The sequence below is a fragment of the Amblyomma mixtum genome, chromosome 2 (assembly GCF_055824585.1).
Source record: "Amblyomma mixtum isolate Tamu chromosome 2, ASM5582458v1, whole genome shotgun sequence".
Classification (NCBI taxonomy): domain Eukaryota; kingdom Metazoa; phylum Arthropoda; class Arachnida; order Ixodida; family Ixodidae; genus Amblyomma; species Amblyomma mixtum.
The window spans coordinates 93,824,699-93,837,351 of record NC_143013.1 but is presented as its reverse complement, the minus strand read 5'-3'; the positions used below and the strand labels follow the sequence as shown (position 1 = coordinate 93,837,351).

Here is a 12,653-nt window from a genome sequence, read left to right as displayed (position 1 = left end):
TCAACCCAAATTTACTTGTGTGCGGAGTGCACTTTGTGACAGGTAAGAGGCTTGTGTCGCCAACTAAATATTTACGAAAACGTAGGAAGCAATGGCTACACTATTGAATGTTGCTGTTTTGATTGACGCCATCCAATTTGTCTGACAACACAAACCCAGACTGGGTCCCGTGTCGCTGCATCCTAGCTACAGCACTAGGCAAGCCGGTTCGGATCGTCACGACCGCAGCGAGCAATGACGGCAGAGAAAGCGGCGTGCCGAGGCCGAGCTTTTCGTCTCGTTGCTTGCGCATCGCAGACACGCTTCTCACCCACCTGCTGTAGAAATCATTGTGTGCCTCCATTGATTCGAAGGCTTTCATTTCTACCAACTTCAAAAAGCTGGAAAGAGTACACGATATCCACCGTGGGCTACTTCAAGGAACACATCAACGTCCGTCGTCGCGTCGACTCCCGGTCGCAGCGCGTACGGATCTGTATCGTCGCAAATTTTCACTTTATCTGCGTAGCGTACGCGCGCCGATCGAATAAGTTCAAACCAGTAGCCAGCACTAAATGGTTCATTCCTCTGTGGAGTAGCCATCGCGCCCGAAAGATAAGAAAATAATCCAGTGTCCGAGGAGTGGCCAGGCATCGCAGGGCGGACGGGCGGGGACGGCCGAATGGTTCGGCGGTATGGCCGTCCTTCGCGAATGCGTCCTTCGCGAATGACATATAGTGGGGAATTAAAGTCTGTGGATCACGTGATTCATAAACAAAGCAGGCAGCTCGGTTATTAGCCCCTGGCTAGAAATAATACATGTCGAGGCGAAAGTCTAAATTTTGTTCTTTAATCTCCACAAGTGTGGTAGCCAGCGGCTGATAACAGATCTATCGGCTTCGTTTAAGGTAAGTTAAGACGAGCGAACCAGATCGCGGATAGTGCGGGCGCGTCAGCGCTGTCCGCGTGCCACATGACGTGAACGTCACTGCTCTGAACGGCCTTGAGCGGGCGGCGCGCACTTTTCTGGGCCCAGACCGCGTACCGGATGGAAAAGGCGACCGCCTTATTCAGTCCGGGGGCGTTATGGTGGACCGAGATTGTTTTTCCGCTTTTTTGCATCTAGGTCTGTCAACTGTCTAGCTATCCGAAATGAGGTCGGCTTTGCTCTATGCTGGCGCCTTTCGTTTTGGCGAGCTTTTTGCCGCATTTGCAGCTCGAGTGCAGCGTTGTGTCTTCTCCTTTTCGTGTTTCGCTCATTGCGTTGTTCACTCCGTATTTGCTGCACTGCGTCGTATTATGTGCGGACTCGGATCCATTCTACAACTTGGTACTACTATATTTGCTTTTTTCAAAGATAAAGTAGCTCACCGGATTAAAGAAAACAAAGCCTCACTTGTCTCGTCTTAGCCGGCACGGATGCCGGCATGATAGTGTCCTTTCGCTCAGTTCGATGTCGTGCCCGAGCCAGTATCTGGTAAAGCTGCTCTGGATTCAGTCACAGCTAGGGTTTGTACTCTGGCTGGTCGCATTCAAGTAGGTCCTCGTACAGCCGGTTCTGCATGCCCAAACACTTTTTTTCCAACCACGGCTTTGTCCACTATAACCGCTTTTTAGCCGCGAAAGCTTCCTCATCGACCTCGGCCACTTCAATGGCTACAGCCAGTGCAGCGAGACGACGTTTTCGCTCGGCGTCCATCATGAAACTCTCGGTAGCTGAGTTTTCGGAGTGTGAATGCTCGACGTCCGGACTGACTCGTGGATTCTTGGTCACGTGTCACAATAACCGCGCTGACGCGCGCGCATGATCCGCGATCCGGTCCGCTCGTCTGAACCCCCCTTTGGATCACACGGTCCGGGGACTTCTGTCCCCGACTCTTACAAAAGTGGCAGTAAAAAAAGAAAAAACAACAACTTTTCTTTGCCTGCGACGACTCGCCGACTACATGCAAATTTGAGAAAATTCAAGGACGATTACCAGGACGAACACAAGAACGAGCAGGGTTAATGAGAGAGACTCCTTTATTTCGAAGAAAGTCATGGGGCGTGGACGTTGTGGGTCGAATATTGGAAGCGAAGTTTCCAAACAAGCTTGCATTTCTTGTTAATGTTGAAGGCACGACCAATGTTCAATGTTGATGAAGAGCAAGACAGCGCTGCTTGAATCCTTCGGGCTTGAACTCAGTGGTCGGTACACGGTACAAGTGAACTACCTCACAGTCTGCGGGCACGCTTTCGGTGGGAGACGCTCGATCAGATGCTTTCTATAGTAGCGCCTACAAGCATTTTTGCGCACTCAAACATGCCCGGTGGAGCATCAAAGTCAGTGCATCTAGCACAGACTCACACTTTTTTTTCACACAAAACTTGCACGGAAACTAGCCAGGCGGCATAGTACAGCGTTCTTGCAGCACACGCCGACGCACGAGAGTACATGACACCGAAAAGATGAGGTCCTGTAGCTAGACAACAGCCATTTGAGCTCATGTTCTAGTTAGATACCGTGGCTTATATTATGGCTCACACTTACAGAGAGCACTGCATTTTGTGTGTTCATGGATTTATTTGCTATTACTCGTATCGCCGTCGAGCATGATTGTAGGGAGCAACTTATTAGTATGCATTACAGAGGGGAATAAAAAAAAAACCACTAATGTTGAGGATGTATTCGTTAAGTTGGCATCATATGATGCATCCCGTGTACATGATGAATAAGCATCGCAGCACTCATTAGAGATCATGTCTAAAACCAAGCCCTTCAGAAATTCGTTTTTTTTTTAAACGTATGACCAGCTAATGGATCATACCAGCTCGTGCTTTTAAACAGATCACCACGTTGAAGGCATACCTATAGGCTTGAAAGGGGATGCGATTTTCCTTCCAAGTGTGGAACGTACTATGCAGAACTGTATCTAACTTTCAAGGCGCTTTAACACACTATCGTTATCAGTCTGTGGTGGTCACAAAACAGGTCTCGGGAGAGAGAGGGAGCTGCCCTCTTTCCGGCGCAACCAAGTGGGGCGCGCACACACAGGCGTGGCATCACCGCCAGGGGCGCAGCGACCGCGGCCGTGGCTCTCGTAGGCGTCGTTGTCGGTGTCAGGTTAGTCCTAGCTGTGCACGCACTGGCACGCGTTGTGCACAGCGCAGTCGGCCGAGATCAGCTTGTCGCCGTGGGCCAGGAGACAGCGACGACGGCACTCGCTCGGCTCGCACGCTGCAAGGGAAAGGGGGAGAGAAGGCGACAAAAACCTCCATTTACTAAGCGCGTCTCCCATACAAAAGAACGAGTCTCAAAAAGAATCTCCATGGTGATTGCTTTCCATGAGTTCTGTTTTGTCATCTGTGGCCTGTACGATCATCCTTGCGTATATTGTTTTGCTTTATTGTTACATTACAGCACCAAATCTACCTGTAACAATCATTATGGCAAACAAGCCGCACCTACGGCAAACAAACAAACCTAGCATTAATTATGGTAAACAAACAGTTGGTTTCTCTGCTACCACTTTATGGAACTCATTACCTGTTACCATTAAGCAATCATCAAATATCTGTGCTTTTAAATCCGCTCTCCACCAGTTTTTACAATCCCCCTAATAGTATTTCTCATGGTAAATGGTACAAGTTTTGTCATTTATATCATTCTATGATATTTGTTTTGTGTTGTTCTGTACGCCTTTAGGTGTGTAATCTTTTTGCATTCAAATAAGTGTTTGCATTCTTTCTCGTATCTCACTCACTGCTCTTTACTGATGCCAAAATATTTATAATTTATGCGTCTGCTGACTGTAAGTACATTCTTTTTTTACAACTGTTATCACAAGAGGTCCTGTTCACAGTCTCTGACTTTGGGACCTCGTTCTGTAATTCCAGCGTTTTTTTATCCTTGTACCCTGAGCATGCAATAAACGAACCTTAAACCTTGAACGCAATAAAGCAACAAAAACTACCGGCGCCGCAAGTTTTCAGGAATGACCGCCAGCCATTTTCAAAAAAAGAGTGGGGAAAAAAATGTGCATTCATATGCGCTAAACAGCGCGACTTTTCTTCTAACCCCGCTGGACAGCGCTAGCATGAAGTCCGTCCGCAGCTTTCGCATAGAAAGAAGAACCGACAGGGCCCGCGCTTGATGCGAGAAGCGTCTATGCACTTGCAGCACTCCAAAGATGTTGAAATGCAAAAATGGTTTGGGTAAGATGCATGAATAAAAGATTTTTGTTTAAGGCAAAAAGAAAATTGTTAAGACGGAGGCCCCATGCTTTCGCGGCCTCTGGCCATTTTTCACAATGTCCGGGTAATAGCTGTGATCCTTCCGTTTATGATAGAAAAGCAAGTTTTAGCTAACCGGAAAGGAAAACGTATTTACGTTTCGTCGGTTTGCATTATTCAGAGCTATAATAGGCGGTGCAAGTAGAGTGAGCAAAAAAAAAAAATCCATAAAACAATAGTTTTGTTCGACTTGCCTGCTTACAGTGCAGTGTTTCAGAAAAACTAAGACACCAAAAGGAGGGCGGCTTCGCAGCGTTTAAATAAATTGTTAGTCCCGGTACGGACGTGGGTTTTGGCTCCAATAGGCAGGTATTTAAAACTGTCACCCTAAAAAAGATAGAAATGACAAAAATGAGGCATATTAAAGGCGAAATAGCTTCCCATCTACCTGTCAAAACAGATGTATATTCGGCACATATTTGGCATGTGCATATTTCATTAAGTGCACAAAATTTCCTTGAGCTGCATCTAGTAGTTGTGCTTTAGTTCTTTAAAGTTTACCAACAACGCGAAAACTCGACCCACGAAGGTCTGGACACTTTTGAACAGCGAAAACTAAAGAACTAATATGTGCAGCTCAAAGGAATTTTGTTCACTTAACAAAGTATACATATGCCACGTTTGTGCCAATGTGCATGTGTTTTGTCAACGGATGAGAAGCTCTAATGTGCCACTTTTGATCTTTTTTAGACCGCCGGTTTTATATAACTATCCACTGGAGCCAAAAACCTCTGTTTACGCCTCAAGATTGACATTTCAATTAACGGCTACAGAAACAGCCCCTCTTTTTAGTGAAGCAGTTTTTCCAAAACACTGCACGTAGATAGGTAATTTGAGCATAAGTATTTTTGGTTTGGTTTGGTTTATTAGGTTTTAACGTCCCAAAGTGACTAAGGCTATGAGAGACGCCGTAGTGAAGCTAGGGCTCCGGAAATTTCGACCACCTGGGGTTCTTTAACGTGCACTGACATCGCACAGTACACAGGTCTCTAGAATTTCGCCTCTATTGAAATTTGGCCGCCGCGGCCGGGATCGAACTCGGGTCTTTCGGGTCAGCAGCCGAGCACCATAACCACTGAGCCACCGCGGCGGCAAGTAGTTTTGTATGGACTAAGTTTTTGCTCAGTCTATTCGTACCAACGATTATTGATAGTAACAATGCATACCGATAAGACGCAAATAAATTTATCTTTCTAATGAGGTAAAATTTATTTTTCAATCATAAACGAGAGGACTATCGCGATAGAGCTAACATTGTTAAAAATGGCCAGTGGTCGCGCAAGCATGGCATCCCCGCCTTAAGTGTGGGAGAAAAATATTCGTCTGAACCCTTAATTTGTAGTCATAAATGGCCGGATTTTGTGAATTAAACAAACAGTGAAATTCTTTATTTGCGATTTCTAGCGTCCTAACTAAACCACATCCCGTAATCCTGTCAATAGTATTTGCTGGGCCCCTTAAGGCGCCCAAAACTAAGATCCTACATTTGTTTATGAAGTGGCTGCCATTATTTCATTACTGTGAGTTTAGGATAGTTTCAAGAACTGACGTTACAATAGCACGTCCCATGTAAAAAATGGAATCTTGTTTTGTAGGCTTTATGTGTTCTCAAAATTAGAATTCGCGATATGTATTATCTGCGTTATTATCAAGGTACTAGGCTATAGAACGAAACAGTCAGTTTTGTTGGTCATTTCGTACTTCTAGCCGCTTTAAGTAAAATATACGCATGAATTGAAAGTTTGCAGCCACAAGTCATGGCGACACGGTAATTACGACGATTAGCGCGGGACAACTCGTAGCCTCTCTAGGCGCCTCTTTCCGAAGGCGGCCTTTCAAACTCTCTCTTTTCTGCCGCAGTGATACCCCCTCCCCCTCTCCCGGACTGCTATTCGTCTTGAACCTGTCGTAGGTAATGATAAAAGGAAATGACACAGAGCAAGCAACGGCCGCAGAGGACTACCCCATATTGCACTTTCTTGTTACCAGAAATACTGAATAATTATGGGAAGTTTGCTGGTTATTTCACAGCCTTATTGATATCGGAGAACATCCCGACATGCATTTAACATTCGTCTCCTGCAGAAACTTTGAGAAAATAACTGTTCACCATTTTACTCGATTCGTAACAATGTACCAGATGTAATAGATATATAACGGTATTATTATCTTGCTCTTGCCTTTGGTTGTGTGAAGCTATTAATGTACATACTATCACGATGAAAAAAAAAAAAATGCGAACACCGCGGCGCGTACGTGCTGCATCGTTCGAATTTCTTTTGAGGGCGCTTTCACCTGGGTGGAAAGAAAAAGACGTTAGAGTTGTTTTAGAAGGCGTCACGGACAACTCTAGGATCTTTTTGCTACCACCGAAGTAAAAGCGTGTTTAAAAGAAATGCGAACAGCGGAGCGCCTAGGCTCCGCTCTGTTCGCGTTTCTTTCCATCGGGATAGTACAGAGGGCAAAATGCATGCCTAGAACAACCAAACTGTGTGTTCCGGAGCTCTCAAAGCCGCTGCGACCAAGAAAGCAGGAAATGACGGTGAAATTCTATGAGTTTAACAGCACATGTTTACATCCAGGAAATTTTGAACCAAATCTTATCGCTAGTTATCGCGTGTTACGCCCGAAACACGCTCAGAGCGTGTTCTAGACATGCGTTTTGCCCTCTGTACGCATCTTTTTGTGTGTTCATTGACAGTAGGTCCCTCTTCAGCTTCGTGGTCTTGGACTTCCCGTCCCAGACCACATGGTAGTATGCTGCAAACTCATAGCTGAATAAGCACTGCGTATCAAACTATATGTCAATATCTCACGCTTGTTGAAGACGCATCTGCAGTTCTCTCCCTGGCACCCGGCGCTGAGGACCTGCTGGCCCGGGTTGTTCTTGCGGCACATTTCGAGGCACAGCGATGGACTACACGCTGTAGAGACAAGACGAAGGAATTAATTCACTTCCACGGAAACGCGTTAACGTGTGTGATATCCGTAACAATATAGCCTGAATTTGCATGGTGCTGTTACTGTTACTCTAAAGAGTAAAAACCGCTTGCTGCAGAAATACGCTACTGAAGAAGCATGGCAGTTTTTGCAGTATGTTTACCGCAGCGCGTGCACAGGGAAATTTTTCTGCGCTGTGTGTCAGAACTGCAGAATGAAGCACTAGCTCTCGACACATTTGGAAAACAGCGTAGCCTGGACGCACGGAATTTGCACAGAACACAAGGGATTGCACGCTACGAGCGCTAACTTTCAACCGAACATTTATTCGCGCCTCCATCCAAACGGAAAATGCTCATGCGCTGCCTTCCCGCGTAAAATGCACGTTGTACACTTGTCAAAAGATAACAAACTCACGTGGGGCATGGCATGAACTTGTTCAGTGGAGTAGCACAGCTGGATGAACCGAAATAAAACAGAAGTGCACAATAGGGCGTGGGAGGTCCCCCAGACAGTTTTCACTTTGGGACCTCCTACTGAACTAACTTCTTTATGAAACTCATTTGTATTTCGTTTTAATAAACATTCAAACCAAAGCGGACTGGAGGAAAAAAAAAGAAACGAAGGGCACCAATTCATTTCGTTGCAGGCTGTTTTGAATGAATAAATATATTTAAATTTAAATAAATAAATAAATAAATAAATAAATAAACATCGTTTCTTTAAGCACATGTACCGACATTAATCCACATATCTCAATCGCATAGCTCCATAGGGACTGCCTAAAAAATATATCTTTTCTGGCTTAGCGGGCTGTTATCCATGTTTTATGCTCGAGTGGGGAGCATTCTGACGCGGCTCGAACGGGAGAGGCAGCGCACGTGTATTCCTTCTTTTGGCTGGAGACATATATGCCTCTGTCTGTGTCCTGTGTCTGTGTGCTAAGCCATTTTCCAAACGCTCGCTGACCTCTCAGTGTTATGCAGTTGCGGCCTGAGCAACACCATCTTCGTATCGGTAACCGCTATGTCACTGATATCAGACGCACGCGCACGCACGCACGCACGCACGCACGCACGCACGCACGCACGCACGCACGCACGCTTCTCTACCGCTTGTACAAAAACTTGCTGTGCGGCTTTTTGCAGCTGTTCTATAAAAAGTTTACTGCCCGCAAATGGCATCCGGAAGTCTTTAATCCCAGATATAGCACTGCAATAGCATTGCAGATCTCCACATGGCCTGGATTTGCCCTTCCTACAACGGTCTGAGTAGAAATGTATAATCTTGGGAGACCTTATATTACTCAACCACGAAGCAGAAGAGCAACGCAAAGTCATCGGTCTCGCCCTGACCGCCGCCGAGTCCCAAGGGACTAAGGCTGAAGGTTTGAGGAATGAATGGGGCTTAGGCTAAAGCCTTTTCCCTCGTCATTTTCACGGGCGCAAATGAAAGTTATTTCTCTTTCTCTGCCCACACGCGTGTACATATATATAGTGAGGAACAGGATGCATACCGTTTCCTCAGGCGTATTATAATTCTATAGCTTGAACTGTGGAGTGTAATGGAATAAACACGAAATTCCTGAAATTCACTAAAATGTCATAACCCGGCCGCATACGTTTATTATGTTCTCTTGAGTATACGATCACAAGTGGTGTTCTCTTCAGTTCAGCCGCCGCCGCGGTGGCTCAGTGGTTATGACGCTCAGCTGCCGACGCGAAAGACGCGGGTTCGATCCCGGCCGCGGCGGTGGAATTTCGATGGAACCAAAGTTCTACAGGCCCGTGTACTCTGCGATGTCAGTTCATGTTAAGGAATCCCAGGTGGTTGACATTTCCTGAGCCATTCACTACGGCGTCCGTCATAGCCTGAGTCGCTTCGGGACGTTAAACCCCCGTAAACCAAAAAAGGAAAACAAATTTTATGAAACAAGCAAATGAGAAAAATTTTGCGGCGCAATGAAAGACCCGGTACACCTACGCTAGACCTCATTAACTTTATGCTAAATGACATACACTGCCTTCAGGAGCAAATAATAAACTATTCGCAATACTCTGCGTGTTGCGGGGGCGTACCGTAGAGGTTGAGTGTAATAACACGAAGTGAACAAGTTGACGCTGTCTGACATCATTTACTCTGGACTAGCGAAGCCGAATCGCAGCACGGGATGTCTAATCATTGAACTCTGTGGGATTGAAATGCGCGTTTCAGTTACTACGATCATTCGTACATACCTTCTGTGACTTCGCACTTGCAGGCATTCGCCTGGCAACTGGAAGAATTCAGTCTGTCGCCGAAGCGCTCTCGGCACATCTTAACGCACTGCCTCTGGTCGCAGAACGCTGCAGTGAAGGAACAGAAAAAACAAAAAAACATCACAGTTCATGGCACATCGTAGACAGCTGCGGCGTTGCGGGTAATGCAATGAGTGTGTACAACTGCGACTGCTTGATTGCAAAATTTTCAGAACAGTGCTATGAAAACTAGAAGCTGATTCTTGCCGAAGATACATAAGAGGTATGTCCGAAAATGTGGGGTGCGCAATAATCTATCCAGATAGTTCACTCAATTTCGCCGTTTACTTATAGCCTTGATCGGGAAGAAAATGAACTTGGCAATTTAGAATACTAACTGTTAAGCCGAGGTTTTAAGCGTTCAATTGGAACTAGTAAGGGCTAAAAGAGCATCGTTTTGTTAGGAACAGATCAGCTCGCGCCTGCTTGACGTTGAACTTGAAAATGTGTTGCTAAATACAGAAACGTATCGCGTGCTACTGCAAATAAACAGGTCTTCAGCATTTGTATGCATAATTATAGGCGATATAAATTTTAATTTGCAAGTGTAATTTTCCAAAAACGCTGTACTTTGTGGTTTATTCGTAAGAAGAATGCCATGTAAGACGACTTGCTTGTATTACGCAGCACCCACATGTGGGGGTCCTACTATGGTTCAGTGCAAGTACATGGCATGAGCTACTCTTGAAATTCACTTGCACTGTTCACCCACTTTTCCGGTCAACATTCCGAAATTATTGTTAGATATACGTCACGGGGAAAGAATAATATCGTTGCACCGTGATATTGGCTGAACGATTTGCAAACCACAAATAATAGCGCAATTTCTGATGTCTGCCACCCGTTACACCTTATTCCCGGAACGACTTGAACCTTACCAGCGCTTTTATTCTGAATGCTTATTGAAAGTGCGCACGACTGATTTGTAACAAAGAAATTTCAGCTAACCTCTTTTCCAATGGTAGGTACAACAATGAACTGGGCGTCAGGAGCGAACGAAATGGTCGGTGTTCACTTTCGCTGGCGCCAAGTGCGATCGGTCCAAGAACAATTTGCTCCCTCGTATAAGAAACTTTCCTGGAGCCATGTGCCAGGGATAGTGCAAGGAGGCAGTTGCTTTCCCTGGCAAAATCAGCTGTCAGAGCATCTTACTATGACGTCAACTGTGCTTGCGTTGCATGCTAGCTGCGTTGTGTGCTGAGGACTTAGTATTCAGGACAATCAGGGTTTTTTTTTTGCCTTCTTCGACAAGACGTATAATTACGGTTGCGAGAGGACACGACAGCAAGTAACGCTTATAATTTGGAATACGGGGTGGGATATAGGCGAGCAACGGGCCCAGAGAGCGAGCCATTTGAATCGGAAGGATGCGCCGTGAAGCGCAGGTTATGAGGATTTCCGTCAGATGGCGCCACCAAGAGCTTATCGCGTATGGAACCGCAGTACCACTAATGCCGTCTCGATATTAGGCGCCGAAGTTGACTGCTGGCACCATGGTGCTTATGTTTGGCGTAAATTCGTTCTTGCAGAACAAAGATGGTTTCACAAATAGCCGAAGGCCGCTGCCATATTAGACACTGGACTGTGGGATGTCCGTGTCGACATCTGCGACGTTGAAATGGAAAGAGTGAGCTCCGAAGCTCCCCACGCTTTTCCGGTGGCGTCACATTTCGCTTTATTTTTAGGCCGACACACGCATACAGCCAGAGCGCAGATCCTAATCGTTTTCATTCTAAATCACTTGAAGTTGAGAGTCCATATTGCTCCGAAAGTTAGATGAGTTTCAGGGATGCTGCAAGGGCCCCACTACAGGGAATAGATGCAGACCTATAGGCCTCCTTACATTTGACATAGGCTGAGCATAATTCCCGGAGTACGCGACGTGCATATAAAATCAGCAGAGTGCTACGTCAATATGCGCGAGTTTTCTCACAATGGGTAGAAAAGACCATAACAGGATTTGTTTGAGCACAATTTCTGCCTTGTTACGTCATTTCAGAAGTTCGCCGGCTTCAACAATCGGTCCTGATGTGCAACGCTCGAAATGGCCGTCCGAAAGAGCATTAAGTGTCAGCACGCCTCGCGCAGAGAAATCTCAAATTTTGTGCCGAATTTTTTACCGCGAAGTACTTACCAAAATTGAGGTTTGAGCCTGTGCCCGCTGTAAAAAGAAGACAGTAAAAACACAGATGAAAGATAAGATAAAAATGGCGATGTGTTCAAAGCACTTACTGCAAATCATTCGCATTCACTAAATCTCGGTGAAAACAGTTAGACAGTTTCGTAAAAGATCTTGGCATTTTATCCGGGCATAAATTTGTTTTCAGCTGCAAACTCGCAGACTTTGTGAAAACAATATTTTTTCAGGTAAAGACAATGTGTATTTTGCGTGTTTGTGTGTTGCGTATTCGAAAACAATTTGCCGATTACTTTGCAGAGAATAGAGTTTACTATCGGCACTAACACGACGATGCCTTCACTATATGTTAAAAGCCATACTAGGAGCAAAATTGCTACTGAAGTTATGAATATCTCAAACTGAAAGAAATTTTTGGTGTATGTTATTTTACGTAAATACTCAGTTGGGCTTGCACATGCCACCGCCTCTATGAAATACGAAAATGTGGGAGCGTGATGCGAAGATGCGTACGAAAATCTCTCAGGCGTTCGCGGTTCTTTTGCTAGTTTTGCATTAAACAACTCAGTATATACCAAACTAAACGCTGAGCAATTATCTGTAGAAGCCGCGACGACGAACTTATACAGTTTAGTTGACGCTTAAGGGCTCATATAGTTGCTCGGCTCTTAGCTTATGCATCTATGGTAGATGTTGCGGTGCTTTCTTCCATGGGCTCAAATCAAGTTACTTCATTCTTACCTGAGGCAGTGCGGATAGATGCCGAGGTGGATCCCACTCGCGGAAAGCATGTCAACCGGAAACTTACTCTCGAGCTTTCTCAACTATTTCTGAACTCTTTCCAACTTTCTTTCTGCACTGCCAATTATTTTCGTGGCAATCTTCCCTTCCATTAATTTTTTTCCCAGTTCGCAGGGCTCCTTCTCCAGCAAGGCGTCGTAAGCGCTGTCAGCATTTGACGGAAATGGCGAATCCAGCACTGATGTCTTTTCTGGACGTTTTCATAAACTAAGTTTATGTCGTTGGTT

General features: G+C 45.5%; 1 protein-coding gene across 1 annotated transcript in view; it reads right to left on the bottom strand.

Annotated features, from left to right (window-relative positions):
- Nucleotides 1-1,983: 1,983 nt before the first annotated feature.
- The window catches only part of LOC149360202 (uncharacterized), a 73,600-nt gene continuing 62,930 nt past the window's right edge, over nucleotides 1,984-12,653 (bottom strand). Inside the window, exons 22-24 of the mRNA XM_089572207.1 lie at nucleotides 9,429-9,536; nucleotides 7,068-7,175; nucleotides 1,984-3,196 (exon numbers count right to left, since the gene is read on the bottom strand). Coding sequence (XP_089428333.1) covers nucleotides 3,090-3,196; nucleotides 7,068-7,175; nucleotides 9,429-9,536 — 323 coding nt within the window. The 3' untranslated portion in view covers nucleotides 1,984-3,089. The remainder of the gene's footprint in view (nucleotides 3,197-7,067; nucleotides 7,176-9,428; nucleotides 9,537-12,653) is intronic.